Raw genomic sequence first — 16,229 nt, forward strand, 5'->3', positions numbered from 1 at the left:
CCATACATAATGGAGTGCTTCAGCTGCTGAAAGGGGGAGATAATATACATCGACCGATATTCCATAAAAGTGCTGTAATGTTCATTAGAAACATTAATGTAACTACTACCAACATCCCTAACCAATATATTAGAACACTAGCTCTAGAAACAGCTGCTCAGTCCTATTAGAAGTCATTACACCGACATTAACTGGAGACAAGCCTGGACCATTGCAGCAACTTTTTGGTTTGAGAAATAAAGTTAAAGAAGTGCATTATAAAATAATCCATAATATTTACCCTACAAAAAAAAAAAAAACACTCCAACGGTTTGGCATCAAATAAAAGCACAATTATTCATTCTGTGATCAAGAAATAGTCAATTACTCACCTGATGTTTCATTTTCTAAAGCTTTTTGGAAGGATATTCAAGGATTCATATGAATAAACTTATAATTATCAGCTAAAGATGTTCTTTTATTATGTTAGTGGCTGTAGTAAAACCATTACATTTATTATTCAGTTAATCATTAATTTGGGCAAATTCTACATCCACTGCATGAAATGGACAGAAAAAAAAAAGAAAAAAAAACACGTTTATTTGCTTTAATAATGAACTGCACCGTTACCATGGACACGTATAAAATACATCAACACCAAGAAAGCTGCAAGGACTCTTTCTGTTATTGAACAACTGAACATAAGCTTGGAATAATGTTTTCCCTTTGTGAAATGTATGTATATACAGTATATATGTGTGTTTGTGCTGTGATGTGTAACTGTAAAAAAAAAATAAATGTTACCAGACAGACTCCACACATTAACCAGCTGCTTTATAGCGTAAATAAAAACAGTGTTAATCACATGAAATAAACCCATAGAGTGGCAGAACAAACACAACTAGTCTATTAATGTTATTTACATAATTATGGTGACGTGTTTATTTAATATTGTAAAGTAACCTGCATCAATAGGAGATACTGTATATTGCTACTGTTACTAATATGTCATTATAGACATTATATTGTGTAGAAAACTGAAAATCAAACAAGTATTCATTAAAGTAACAATTAAAAAACAAAACAAAAACGTTTAGCTGTGTTTTCTATTTAGTTTTGACGTGAAAAATCACATCTCTTCACTGTAAAAAAAACAAAACAAATTTAATTCAACAACACACAACAATGACAACCACAATATTAACAATTATTCAAAGTTGAAACCAAATACATATTTAACGACAAACACAAACTAAACTAATCAAACATGTATTACATTCATTTTACAATAAAAACAAAAACAAACAAAGGAAATGTGGAAAATGTGGCTTCACTAAAAAATATTTACAATTAATAAAGTAATAATCATAATCATGAGAGACAAAAAAATGCAATGTATTTGCATTTCCATATAATACAGACAGTTTTAAATGCATAAAATTATGGTTCTATTCTTGTAATATTACAACTTTTATGTCTCGTAAAATTACGACTTTTTCATTGTAGTGTTTTTTTTCTCGTGACAGGTTGACTTTATTCTTATAAATACAAGTTTTTTTCCCTCACATAAATGTAGTCTTTTTTTCTTAAAGTCAGCTTTTTTTGATCCTAAAGTAAAAATAAATGACTCAATATTTATTTATATTGACACAGGGTTGTTTGTTACAAACTTTAGACATAACAGGTTTATTCAGCTCTTTATTTAGAGAATTCATTGTTGAGTATTTGAGCATTATTATTATCATCATCATTTTAATTAATATGACTAATATTTCAATCAAAATTGTCCTAAATTAATATTGATAATGTTAATAATATTCTGACCACCTTTCTCAGTATTTTCCACTCCTTAAAACCATCAATGTGACACAATATTAATTTAGTGCAGCCTCTGAAGTAAACACACAAAATAACAGAGAAATACAAAATGCAAACACAAAAGCACAACAAAAATACACGGAACTTACACAAAAAAACAAAAACGACAACAAAATTACAAAAAAGTAGAGCAAAAATACACAGAATTTACATTAACACAAAACAACAATAAATTACACAAAAGAACGATAAAATACACAAAAACAAGTGTCAAAAACACAAAACGAGAACAAAATTACCCAAAAGAGAACAAAAATACATAATATGTACATCAAAAACACAAAACAACAAAATTACACAAAAGGACAATAAAAATTCCACAAAATTTACACCAAAAACACAAAAGTGACTCCACTAAAGTACATGTTTGTTCCTGTGTTGATGCTCTGATTGGTCATTATTCTAAATGCTAACGTGAATGTTAGCACAGGTTTAATGCTGATCAACAATCAATGAAAGAATGAGCCGTAGTCAGTGTTGCAACACAAGATTTATTCAGAGCAAGAGATGCCGACATCAGCATGATTAAAAAATAGTTCAAACTTCACAAGTTCAACTGAATCATCATCATCATCATCATCATCACGTAGCAACGCGACTGTAACCGTACAGCGAAAGTAGCAACAGAAAGAAACCCATGCCGTGGTGTGGGGGAAAGCAGGAGCTGAGAGAGGAAGAAAATCAACTGTTATAGAAAAAAGCTTCATCAGTCACAGATGAAACTTTAGGAAAACCTTCAGCATGAGGCGCGTTAACGTTTCCTATGGAAATACTTACAGAACAGTTATTTCATCGTCCTTAAGTGGCAGAATTGTGCTTTAACTCTTGTCTCCTCTGTTTTCAAACCCAGCGAATGGTTAAAAGTACAAGATGTCCTTCTATCTAAAGCAGTGAGTCACTGACAGGAAGCAGCAGATGCAAAAGCTCGAGACAGAGATGAAAATTCAAGGAATGAAAGGTTGAATTTGAAGCTCTTTTAAAGGAAAACTTCCCCCGTGTTGACATTCAGTGGTACGTTTAAATTTAGCTTGTGCAAAAATAAATCAGAGCAAGAATGAAGCAAAAAAAAAAAAACACTTCTATGCATCTGAGGGCTTCTCAACCTTGGGGTCAGAACCACATCTGGGGTCGTGAGACATTGGTAGGGAGTCACTAGATGTCTTTAAGAAACTTTTTATTTTATTTTATAATAATTCAATCCCATTTTTGCTTATTTTTACCATTTTTCTGCAACTACACCAAACTTTCCATATTTTAACCTATTTTCATCACTTTTTCTTTTCATATTTTTTCTCCTTTTAATGTATTTTTGCTACATGTTCAGCACTTATAAACCTTTTCCATCTAATGTCAAATATATTGACCCAAAATTATCACTTTTAATCTCTTTGCACAATATTTCATGCTCATTTTTGCCAATTTAACCACATTCACCATTTGTCATCCCCATTATTTGCCAGTTTAAACTAATTGTTCCAATATTGACACTTTGTTTACAGAAAGAGAATAAAAACAGTCGTGACCTGAAAAATAATCTATGAGTGCAGGAGTTCGACAGTTCCAACTCTGAGGTTTGGTAGTAAACAACGAAGAAGCAGAGAAGAAGAGCTCTCAAGTAACCTTTACTCTCCCCTTAAACAGTGCACTGACACGCTGTGGTGGCTGAAGTTAGCGAGTAAATCATGGACTGTTGAAGACAAAAACTCTGAGAATAAAAGTCCTTTTGGGTGGAAGTTCTACAACTGTCCACGATTTACTCGAGTCCACTGTTGTTGTTGTTGTGCTTGAGGTTGTAAGTGATAGAAAAGTAGAAATACGACACGTTAAAGTCACACTTTAAGAGCGAAGGAGAAACCGAGGGGGGGAAGTTTTCCTTCCAGAGACAAACCAACTTCAAACAGACTTCAACAATCACTCTCTGTACAGTTTCCGCTTCACGTCATAAACCTTAACGAACTCCAATAAAGTGCATGCATGATCGACGGTGCTCGGAATGGCGTCACCGGCCGTCAACCGCTGGGACGTAAGGCCGATTCAGATCAAATACTCAGTCGCTGGCTCGGTTTCTCATTCATCTTTTTTTTTTTTTAAAAAAAACAAGGAAATAAAAGAGGAGGACATGAAGCGCCGTTGGGTCGTGGCGTTCCACTGTGGCTCAGACATTTAAAAACGAGTGTGTTCTCCTCACAACAAGTGCAATATACAAGGAGGGGCGGGGACGTTTGACCCTGTAAGTCCTGCAGAAAGAAAAGAGCCTCTCTATCTACATCCTTCTGCTGCTAAGTGCTTCTTCATTCACAGTTAAAACATCAAAACATGGAAACAAAAAGGCGTCCCTGTGCAAAGTCGAACAAGTCATCTCACCCGTGTCACGTTCCCACATGATTGTAGTAAAAGGTTCGTACAAACACATCTATAGTTAGTAAAAAGACCTATCAGCTCTCAGCTAGTTTTACTCATGTAAGAAATTGCATATACCCAAACATTTTTATTTATAGATTGCATCGCACATCGAAACAAGCGACTTCCTGTTAGCTTACCAAATATTGCTGACACGTCGTTTCCTGTTAGCTAGACGAGCTCGATGATTTTTACGGCAGATTGTCTCCTCGATGTTTCCGTCGTCTTTGACCTTTTTCGCTTCGTTGCTCTCGGGGAAAAAAGCAAAACAGGACGGTAAGAAACCAAAGAAAAGAGGGGGATGATGGGATTCTCACTGCAGAGTTTCCGTGTCGTGATGTTTGAAATCTCATTTTCGCCGATTCGCAGTAGCGTTAGCGATAGCGTCCACTTTGGGACACTCAGGGCCCTAATTTAACAACGCGGGCTGCTAATGTCCAAAACACGGCAAAACAAGTTGAGTTGGGGCAAAAATAAGCTCCATTTAGCATGAGTTTGGTTTTATTTAGGGAAAAATGATGTATTTCTAAACCTTTTCTAACTTATAGCATTATTAAATAAAGTTTTGTGGTCCACAGTCTTTCCAAAAACGTACAAAGCAAAAATTGTGGACTTTTTAAACGTATTTCTTTGTTAACTTGGCGATTATCTGTCGATTCAAATGATAAAATCATCTACAAATAAGTTCAGGAAACAGAATGAAAGAAAACAAAGGCAGGAAAAATAAAAGTACAAATAAGTTTGGATTAAAAAAAATAATAATAATGAAAACTAGGGAAGAAAAGTCTGTTAAAGACTCAAATCCTCCAGTGGTTTCGTCTAATACGACCAAATATTTTAGACATCGTTGCAGTGTTTTTAAAAAAGTAAAGCATTCCTTTAATGAACTTTATCAGATTGTGAACAGTGCAAAAAAAATGAGTGTTTAGAATTATCAGTTCATTAACATATCAATTAAATTAAATTAAATTAAATTATTGTGGTTAGAGGTTTTTAAACTGCGTCTTATAACATCGCTAACTCTATTTGTATTGGGGTAGATTAGTAGGAAAGGGGCGGGGCATCATTTTAAACGTGTCAATCAAATGTAATCTCAGCCGCACAAGAACGCTATTAAAATATACCTGCAAAAGTAACTTAAAGTCAACTATAATTATTGTTTCAATTCGTTTCAACACTTTTTGTGTAAAGGCTAAAATAAACAGAAGTAGTTTCGTCCAATCGGTGGCTAAAATTTGAGTTGGGGGCGGGGCCTAATTTTAAACGAGCCGTGGAAAGTTTAGACACAAAAAAATATAACTGTAAAGTTATATTAGTTGAATAGAATAAGTTTACATTAAATATGTGGCTAATATTAACATTAAAACATATTGTTTGTCTTCAGAATAGCTTTTCTGTTTGATTTGATTGTTTAGTTTGTAGATTAAAATTGATTATAAATTAAATTTGTAGTGACAGTTGACATAGATAAGCACCTTTCTGTGATTGTTTTCTATATATTGCTTCTTCTTTGGTTTGAATTATTAGCTCCTCCTCCTTTATTTGCTCCTCCTATGACCAACAAATCTCTCCGATGTGGTAGTAAGTATTATCTTGAATTCAAATATGTTGTCATTAGGTTTAGGCTCCCTAGGACCTGTTGGAGATTAAGGCTAAATCATGTTTTCATTAAACGATTTCATCGCATGATTCCGAGTTTGACGATAAATACCTAATGTGCGTTTCTGACGCTACGTTGTTAAAATAGGGCCCTAAAATAAAAAAGAACACCTTATATTTCACTGCTGTTCTGCTCGCCGCTCCCTCGGCTCCTTTTAAACCCGTTACGCCACGTGTGTTTGTATGTTTTGTTTTTTTTAGTGCATGATTGTAAACGAATAAACCATGTTTCAAGCTTAAGATGAATAAATTACATACATATACAGTAGACTGTGCATACGTTAGCAGCTATGAACAGTACATCACGTATCATATGAAAATGTACAAAATGTTCCTTTAAAGTTTCGTTTTTCAAAGCAAGGCAACGACATTAAAAATGAGAACCATGGAGGTGAGAACGGCAGAAATCAAAGAAACAATCTTTTCCTCTCCTTCCACCTGTGGTTTTTTTTTTTTTTAATCCTCCTTTTGTTGTTTTTCTGCTTTTGCATTTTGTCGGTGGAGCGGCGGCGAAGGCTACACCTGGATGCCCTGGACGGCCTGTTTGATGTTCTCCAGCAGCGCCTTGTTCTCCGGACTCTGGTACTGATCCTGGTGGGTGTACATGTCCGTCAACGTGCTCACGTAAGAGTCAAAGTTCTGTTCATTCATCGGCTCCTGCGAAGGAACACAAGCGTTTCATTTTAACCGCAATTCTGAGAGACAAAGGAGAAATTTTGAACAAGCAAAGACTAATTCTTGGTGACGAATTGTGAGAGAAAGACAACATTTGCACATGCAAAAACAAATTCTGCAGAAGCAAAAACTAATTCTGCACGAGCAAAGCCATATTTTGCACCAGCAAAGAGAAATTTTGCATGTGGAAAGACAAATACTTGGTGACGAATTGTGAGAAAAAAATTCAGCCTGATGTGTTCTGCAGGATAATTTTTGAGCAACAAACTCTTCGCAAAGATAAAGTCGAACATTCTATGAATTCTGCTTTTGAATTTGTTGATTTCTTTATGACGAGTTCAGATTGCACAAGCAAAGACAAATTCATCATGAGGAAGAAAAAAACTAAATGTCTCAATAGGAGTAGTAAGAAATGTTTGCAAGTGACGAAACCTGCCATGTTTGTTAAGGGTACCAGAACCTCAAATTTCATGAAATTTTTGTTATTACTTTTTAAAATTGAACCCCCACTTGAACTTTTTAAATAAGCAGCGCACATTTGCAGTAGACGTCCCAAACTTTACAGGCTCATAGAATCCTTCACGGACGTGTTTTCTAGAGACAACGCAGCTATGGGACCATGGAGCTCTCACCATGTGCGGCAGCTGGATGTTTGCTAAGCTGTTGATGAGCGACTGGCTGAGGTTTGCCAGCTCGTGCAGCAGGGAGTCGTTCTGCTGCTCGATCACTTTGTTCTCCTCCTCGATGGACTTCAGGTTGGTCTCCATGGTGGTAATCTGCACACAGGCCACGTTACAGGATAAAACTGCTGCTGATGGTAAACACTAAAGCAGTGGTTTTCAACCTTTGCAGCCCCCCACCCCCCAAAATAAAGGTCCCAGAGAGCAGGGACCCCCCAAAATAAAGGTCCCAGAGAGCGGGGACCCCCACTGTAGCTGAAGGTGGTTGAACACAGACATGAACATTGAAGAACAGTCATGTGGAGACAGGACCATCTATAAGGGGGAATAAAGGGGAGAGATTTTTGGGGTCCATCCATAAAGTCAGTAAAATGATGGTCTATTGTTCTATGAATCTGTGATAACCACATTTATTTATTCATCTGAATAATATCCACTGTTATCCAGGAACGTTTATTATTATTATTATAGTCATCTTAAAGATGGAAATCCTGGTTTTAATCACTAATAAAATGAGTTCAAAGTGATCAAAACTGGTGGAGAAGGTGGCACAAAAAGGGTTCAAAGTTTTAATATTGGCTTAAAAGTGGTAAAAATGGGGGTGGGGGGGTAGGAACAATTAGTTTAAACTGGCAAATAATGGGCGTGACAAATTGTTAATGTCGTTAAATTGAATAAATTAAATGAAATATGGTGAAGAGAGGTCAAAAGTGACAATAATGGGTCAAAATATGTGACATTAGGTGGAAAAGAAGTGGAAAGGGTTTATAAGAGCTGAAAGTGGAAAACGCACAGAAAAGTAATTTAAATGTGATGTAGAAGTGTTACAAATGGGAGTAATGTAGCAAAAATACATAAAAGGAGCTGATAATGAGGTTTGGTGTAGTTGCACAAAAAAGGTAAAAATAAGCAAAAATTGGCTCAAATTATGCTCAAAAATTTTTATAGTTTCTTGCAGGCATCTGGGGACCCCCTCACAGTGTCTCCCGACCCCAAGGTTGAGAACCCCTGCACTAAAGACAACAACCCACCTGCGTCCTCAGTTTGATCATGTCCGACTCCACTTGATTGTTCGACTCGTTCAGATCTTTGATTTCCTCGTCCAGCTGTTTGATTTCCTCATCGTTCTCGATGCCTGGAGAAGAAAAGACGGTAAACGACGACACAGTTTGTGTCTGATCTGAGGGAACGGCTCCTCTCCCACCTTTACTCGCCCTCTGCTTGATTGTCAGCATCTCCACGCCGCTCATCCTGGCCTTCTTCATGGCTGAGGTGGCTCGAGGACATCCAGACAGACTGCAGGATGAAACCTCATGTTTACCCACTTTCATACGTGGTCAGTGAAGGCAACACCACCAAGCACGATGGGAGATACAAACCGAAGTATAGATCGCATTTTCTTTACTTATCATGAGTTTTACGCTTTTTGGTAAAACTTTTAGTTGAGAATGTAACGCGTCCCCACAGTTAGCACAAAAAAGATTCTAAAGGCACACAAAATTATATAGGAATACACAAGACGGCAACAAAGATATACAAAATGAAAAATAATCCAAAAAGCAAAAAGACATGAAATAAAAACCAAAATATACAAAAGGACAGAAAAAACTACAGAGTGAGAAGAGAACACAAAAAGAAACAAAAAATACACAAAACGACTCATAAAAATGAAAGAAAAATACAAAAAATGGCAGAAATATACACAAAATGACAGAAAAAAAAACAAACCAAAAATACATGAAATTAAAAAAACACGAATGAGAACAAGAAGAAAAGAAATTTACAAAACAAAACAAAACGACGAAAAAAAATCCACAAAAAGAAACAAAAAATATACAAAATGACTCCAAAAACACATTAAAATTGATCAAAAATAAACAAAATAACAAAAATGCACAGAAAACGAACAAACAAAAAAAAAAAAAAACATTCAGAATCCTGTGACTCTTTCCTGTCGGCTATGAGTCGTTTTTGCTGTTGTCCTTTTTTTGCGTTTTTATGTCATTTTGTATTTGTAGTTTTTTATATTTTGGGGTAATTTTGCGTACATGTGTTGTTGTTTTGTATGTTTTTGAGTCATTTTGTTCGTTAAATTTGGGGGCCACACAAAACTAGACGGAGGGCCGCATGTGGCCCCCGGGCCGTCAGTTGTCCATGTCTGTGTTACGTCCACTGTGTGTAGCGTGAAAAGCTTTTACAACGTTTCAAACCAGGGTGTGAAACTGGTTATTAATTCATAAACAATAACGAGACTCTGATATTTCATTGATATTGGTTTAAAAGTGAATCTTTTAAATTCATAATCCTGCTTTAAACGAGTCTTTAAAGTCCGATAAATCAGTGTGAATAAAGTCAGGTCTGGAGGTTGTTCTGTGGAAAGCGGCCGACCTCCGGTGGGTGAGGAAGCTCCCGCTGACGTGACCCGAGCCGTCACAGCCCGGCGTCGGGCAGCTCATCCCGTCACTTTTCCCAGATTTCCAGACGTACTGCGATCCGTTGACGTAGCTGTCCTTCTGCCTCTTGGCCGCCAGCGGGCAGCCGGACGCGCTGCGGTGGGACGCGTACTTCCCCGTCACGTGACCCTGGCCGTCGCACCCCGGGACCGGACACCTGAGAGAGGGGAGGGGGAGGGGCGTGGTTAGAGCATCTTCCAAGAGACGGGACAAGCAACCACTGGATTGGAGCCTCAATGTGACCTGTCGGAATAAATCTAATGATACGTCTCATCATCATCCAACACAACTAATACGACAAGACAAGATAAAGCAAGACAAGACCATGAGAGAAAACAAGAGAAGAGAGGTCTAGGCCAGATAGAAAAAGATAACAAGACCAGATAGGATTTTAAAAAAGGACAAGACACTAGAAAACAAGATCATGTGACAAAACGAGGAGAGAAGACTAGGCCAGAAAGAAAAAAAGATAAAACAAGTCAAGACAAGATAACATAATATAAAACAGGACAAGACAAGACAAAATATGACAAGATGACAATACCATGAGATTTGACCAGATAGAACAAGAACACATAAGCAAGACAAGAGAAAACAAGATCACTAGACAAAACAAGAGAAGAAAAGACTAAGCCAGAAAAAAAGATAAAACAGGACAAGACAAGATAATATAAAAGAAGACAAGACGAGAAAAAAGAAAACAAGACCACAGGACAAAACAAGAGTTGAGAAGACGAGGCCAGAAAAAAGATAACAAGACCAAAAAAGACAAGACCAGATAAGACAAAACAAGAGAAAACAAGACCATGAGGCAAAACAAGGGAAGAGAAGACTAGGCCCAGATAGAAAAATATAACAAGACCAAACAAGACAATACCAGACAGGACAAAACCAGAAAGAACAAGACCAGATAAGACAAGAGAAAACAAGAGAAAACAAGACCATGAGACAAAATAAAAGAAGACAATGCCACATAGAAAATGATAACAAGACCAAGCAAGACAATACCAAATAAGACAAGTCGAGGTAAGATAAAACAGGAGAAGTCAAGAGAAAACAACACCACAAGACAAAACAAGAGAAGAGAAGACTAGGCCAGGAAGAAAAAAAGATAACAATACCATGAGATAAGACCAGATAGAACAAGACCACATAAGACAAGACAAGAGAAAACAAGATCACTAGACAAAACAAGAGAAGGGAGGACTAGGCCAGACAGAAAAAGATAAGACCAGATTTAAAAAAGGACAAGACGAGAAAACAAGATCACTAGACAAAACAAGCATAGAGAAGACTATAAATAACAAGACCAAACAAGATAATACCAGATAGGACAAGACCAGATTGGACAAGACAAGAGAAAACAAGACCACAAGACAAAACGAGAACAGAACATCAGGTCAGGAAGAAAAAGACAACAATACCATCATATAAGACCAGATAGAACAAGACCACATAAGACAAGACAAGAGAAAACAAGATCACTGAAAAAAGAAGCAAAGAGAAGACTAGGCCCAGATAGAAAAAGATAACAAGACCAAACAAGCCAAGACCAGATAGAACAAGACCAGATAAGACAAAACTAGATGAGATGAGATAGGACAAGACCAGATAAGACAAAACTAGATGAGATGAGATAGGACAAGACCAGATAAGACAAGAGATGTCTAGGGCCAGAAAGGAAAAGATACAGTAACAAGACAAAACAACACAAGACCAGATAGGAAAAGAAAAGACAAGAGAAAACAAGACCATGAGACAAAACAAGAATAGGGAAGACTAGGCCAGATAGAATAGGTCAAGACAAAATAGACAAACCAGATAAGACAGGATAATATAAAACAGGACAAAACGAGACAATGAAAAAAAGACCAGAAAGACAAGACTAGGCCAGATAGAAAGAAGATAAAACAAACAAGACAAGATAATATAAAATGAGAAAGGAGAAGAGAAGACTTGGCCTAGACTAGGCTACACTAGATTAGATTAGATTAGATTAGATTAAATTAAAATTAAAATTAAATTAAATGAAAATTAATTTAAATTAAATTAAATGAAAATAAAATTTGATTAAAAATAAATTAAATTAAATTAGATTAGATTAGATTAGATTAGATTAGATTAGATTAGATTAGATTAGATTAGACGACTTTGGGTTCACGTGATTGTTTCCAACCTTCAGCTAACATTTTATTCTCTAATTACCACAAACTGGTTTCCCTGAAGCCTTTTTAATTCAGAACTGAATCCTGGCAGAGTGACTCTACGGTGACATTTGAGCTCATTATGAGGAGCAGAGCTCAGGTTATTTCTGCTCTAATGACACAGCAGACAGCAGCTGCTAGCACACACACAGAGCTAACCTGGGATTATTCACAAGGTGAGAGCAGCTCATAACATAATGAGCAGTTCATAGCACACAAATGTCAAGGAGTCACGAGGGCCGACCTTTAACGAGCAGCTTCCCTCTGAACCACCTCCCCTCCTTCATTAGGAATGTTTTATCAGCCTGATGAGACAGTCTGAACCAATGAGAGGACCTGATGACAAAGCCCCGCCCCTTTGACCCTGCACAGCCTGCTCCGCTACATGCTAAGCTAACTAAACATGTGGGACTAGTCCCTATATGGGACTGGTTGGTACATGCTAAGTTAACCAAACATGTGGGAGTGGTCGCTAAGTGCTAAGCTAACCAAATATGTAGGACTAGTCACTACGTGCTAACTTAACCACGACTAGTCGCTACATGCTAAGCTAATCAAACATGTAGGACTAGTCACTACGTGCTAACTTAACCATGACTAGTCGCTACGTGCTAAGCTAATCAAACATGTAGGACTAGTAGCTACGTGCTAAGCTAACCAAACATGTAGGACGAGTCACTATGTGCTAAGGTAACCAAACATGTAGGAGCGGTTGCTACATGCTAAGCTAACAAAACATGTGGGACTGGTTGCTACGTGCTAAGCTAATCAAACATATGAGACCGGTTGCTACATGCTAAGCTAACCAAACATGTTACACTAGCAGCTACGTGCCAAGCTAACCAAACATGTAGCACTAGTCGCTACATGCTCAGCTAACCAAACATGTAGCACTAGTTGCTACGTGCTAAGCTAACCAAACATGTAGGAGTGGTCGTTACATGCTAAACTAACCAAACATGTGGAACTGAAAATTGTTATTTTGCATGTTTTTCTGTCCTTTTGTGTTTATTTGTTGTTGTTTTTGGAATCATTTTGTGCGTTTCTGTCATCATATTTCTGTAATTTTGTGAGCGTACTGTTTCTCTCTTACTTGATTGGCTCCTGGTCGTCTTTGTCTTCTTTGCTGTGGAGGATTTTGATCCCACTTTTCTTGGCACGGGGACATCCGGACAAACTGCAGCACAGACCACACACTTCACTACAAGCACACACACACAGTGGTGAAGGTAATAGCTGCAGTTGTAGCTTACCTCCTGTGGGAGGCGTAGTTTCCCGTGATGTGACCTGATCCATCACAGCCCGGGGTCGGACACCTGAGGAGCAACGAGCAGGGCAAATAAAACCCAAATAATATTCAATAAAGAACATGTTTGTCACATTTCTGATCATTGATTTTATTACGTTGTTGTAAAATTGTTTTAATCTTATCAAATTACATATATTTTCTCTCTTTAAATAAAAATGTTATCAAAATAAAAATTGGTTCATAATTTCAAATATTTTGAAAGTATGCACTTTTTACATTAATTTACATAATTATTATAATAACTCATAATTCCTGAAAATCCTAAAAACTTTAAATTAAAAGTTTGAAAAACAATTTTTAATCTTATCTAAATATATACTGTATATATGTCTTCTATGTAAAGAAAAATGTAAACATTAAACTGAATTTAAATAATATTATCAATATAAAATGGAATAATGTGAAAAATTTAAAAAAACAAATACTTGTATATAATTTTATATTTTTATTATATTCATAACATGTTATTATATTTCAAGTGTTACCATAGAAAGCATAATACAAAATGAAATAAAATGAATAGATTTATTTACTTGAGCTCCTGAGCGCTGCTCGCCATCATCCCTCTCATGTTTTTATCAGCGATCTGACAACTGGACAATCTGTGGATAGAAACACACGACAAGATGAAAAATAGAGTTTTAAAACATTAAGAGAAAAAAAATAGTTTTAAAGTTTCTAAAGAGAAGCTGACACTCATAAAGACCAGAGTAGAAAACTGTAAAATATTAAAAACTTTGATGTGATAAAGCTGCTTATCTCTGATATAGATCTATGGCCCAGCATGCTGCCCTTTAGCCCCTCCCCCTGTAGCTCTGGGACCAATCACAGTAAGTGATGATGGGGGGTTGGATGTTCTGATTATGGTTGGATGTTGTTATGATGAAGGTTGAATGTTCTTTTGATTTAGGTTTGATGTTGTGATAAAGGTTGGATGTTCTTATGATGAAGGTTAGATGAAGGTTGGATGTTCTTATGTTGAAGGTTGAATGTTCTTATAAATTAGGTTGGATGTTCTGATGATGAAGGTTGGATGTTCTTATGATGAAGGTTAGATGAAGGTTGGATGTTTTTATGTTGAAAGTTGGATGTTCTGATGATGAAGGTTAGATGTTTTTATAATGAAGGATGGATAAAGGTTGGATGTTCTTATGATGAAGATTGGATGTTCTTATGTTGAAAGTTGGATGTTCTGATGATGAAGGTTGGATGTTCTGATGATGAAGGTTAGATGTTTTTATAATGAAGGATGGATGAAGATTGGATGTTTTTATGATGAAGGATGGATAAAGGTTGGATGTTCTTATCATGAAGATTGGATGTTCTGATGATGAAGGTTGGATGTTCTTATGTTGAAAGTTGGATGTTCTGATGATGAAGGTTGGATGTTCTTATGATGAAGGTTGGATGTTCTTATGATGAAGGTTGGATGTTCTTATGATGAAGGTTAGATGAAGGTTGGATGTTCTTATGTTGAAAGTTGGATGTTCTGATGATGAAGGTTGGATGTTCTTATGATGAAGGTTGGATGTTCTTATGATGAAGGTTAGATGAAGGTTGGATGTTCTTATGTTGAAGGTTGAATGAAAGTTTGATGTTCTTATGATGAAGGTTGGATGAAGGTTGGATATTCTTATGATGAAGGTTGGATGAAGATTGGATGTTCTTATCAATCAATCTCAATCAATCAATCTTTTATTTGTATGGCACCAAATCATAACCAATGGTATCACTAGACACTTTACAGTAGAGTCTTATTATGGACTCTTCATTTTATGGATACCATGATGGAGGTTGGATGAAGGTTGGTGAAGGTTTTATGGATACTATGATGGAGGTTGGATGAAGGTTGGATGTTCTTACGTCAGCAGCTCCTTCTTCTCCTTGCAGACGGAGAACCTCGGATGTTTGGACACATCCGACGAGAAGCTCTGCTCATCCAACAGCTCCTGGAACGGATCCACGTCGTCGCTCGGCTGTAGAGACGAGAAGTAGACCGACTGCACAACGTCACTCATCCATCCTTCATCCAACCACACATCCAACCATCAGTTTAACCGACTGCACAACTTCACTCATCCATCCTTCATCCAACCATCAGTTTAACCGACTGCACAACATCACTCATCCATCCTTCATCCAACCATCAGTTTAACCGACTGCACAAAGTCACTCATCCATCCTTCATCCATCCATATGTACAGTGCATCCATCAGTTTAAACATGACTCCAAAAACACACAAAACAACTAAAAACATGAAATCACATGAAATGATAGAAAACACACGTAAACAAAGTGAAAATGAAGACGTTTAAATAAAAAGTGAAGATGTGGAGGAAACATTCTTCCATTGTAATACCTGGCCCCTCCCCTTACCTCCTTGTGCTAGTGTACGTGCATCTGGCCCCTCCCCTTACCTCCTTGTGCTAGTGTACGTGCATCTGGCCCCTCCCCTTACCTCCTTGTGCTAGTGTACGTGCATCTGGCCCCTCCCCTTACCTCCTTGTGCTAGTGTACGTGCATCTGGCCCCTCCCCTTACCTCCTTGTGCTAGTGTACGTGCGTCTGGCCCCTCCCCTTACCTCCTTGTGCTAGTGTGCATATGTGTGTGTGTGCGTTGGCCCCTCCCCTTACCTCTTTGTGCTCGTGTGGTGTACGTGCGTGTGCGCGTTGGCCCCTCCCCTTACCTCCTTGTGCTCGTGTGCATGTGTGTGTGCGTTGGCCACTCCCCTTACCTCCTTGTGCTCATGCTCCTCCCCCAGGCGTTTGACCTTGTCGTAGTGGACGGGCAGCTCCCAGCAGTCGGTGTCTGCTAGCGTGTAGCAGCGGCTGCTCAGCAGAGCCTGTCTGTGCGGAGACATCGGCTGCAGCGGCGTCAGAACCGTCCCACTGCCCTCAGGCCCCCCAGGCTGACCCGACCCGTCCACGCCCCCGTCCTCCAGCTCAGCCACTGGACTCTGATGGACCAGTTACACATGTCAACACTAACTAT

General features: G+C 37.6%; 1 protein-coding gene across 5 annotated transcripts in view; it reads right to left on the minus strand.

Moving 5' to 3' along the window:
• Positions 1 to 3,463: 3,463 nt before the first annotated feature.
• The window catches only part of myt1la (myelin transcription factor 1-like, a), a 49,321-nt gene continuing 36,555 nt past the window's right edge, over positions 3,464 to 16,229 (minus strand). For 2 of the 5 annotated variants that reach the window (XM_028440504.1, XM_028440503.1), the window contains exons 14-23: positions 15,973 to 16,194; positions 15,101 to 15,213; positions 13,771 to 13,839; positions 13,182 to 13,244; positions 13,022 to 13,105; positions 9,660 to 9,881; positions 8,476 to 8,567; positions 8,303 to 8,406; positions 7,224 to 7,367; positions 6,433 to 6,573 (exon numbers count right to left, since the gene is read on the minus strand). In XM_028440504.1, coding sequence (XP_028296305.1) covers positions 6,433 to 6,573; positions 7,224 to 7,367; positions 8,303 to 8,406; positions 8,476 to 8,567; positions 9,660 to 9,881; positions 13,022 to 13,105; positions 13,182 to 13,244; positions 13,771 to 13,839; positions 15,101 to 15,213; positions 15,973 to 16,194 — 1,254 coding nt within the window. Of the gene's footprint in view, positions 6,574 to 7,223; positions 7,368 to 8,302; positions 8,407 to 8,475; positions 8,568 to 9,659; positions 9,882 to 13,021; positions 13,106 to 13,181; positions 13,245 to 13,770; positions 13,840 to 15,100; positions 15,238 to 15,972; positions 16,195 to 16,229 lie in introns of all 5 variants that reach the window. The other 3 variants (XM_028440505.1, XM_028440501.1, XM_028440502.1) reach the window with 3 other exon arrangements.

The sequence above is a fragment of the Gouania willdenowi genome (genome assembly GCF_900634775.1).
Source record: "Gouania willdenowi chromosome 24 unlocalized genomic scaffold, fGouWil2.1 scaffold_320_arrow_ctg1, whole genome shotgun sequence".
In the NCBI taxonomy this organism is placed as follows: Eukaryota; Metazoa; Chordata; class Actinopteri; order Blenniiformes; family Gobiesocidae; genus Gouania; species Gouania willdenowi.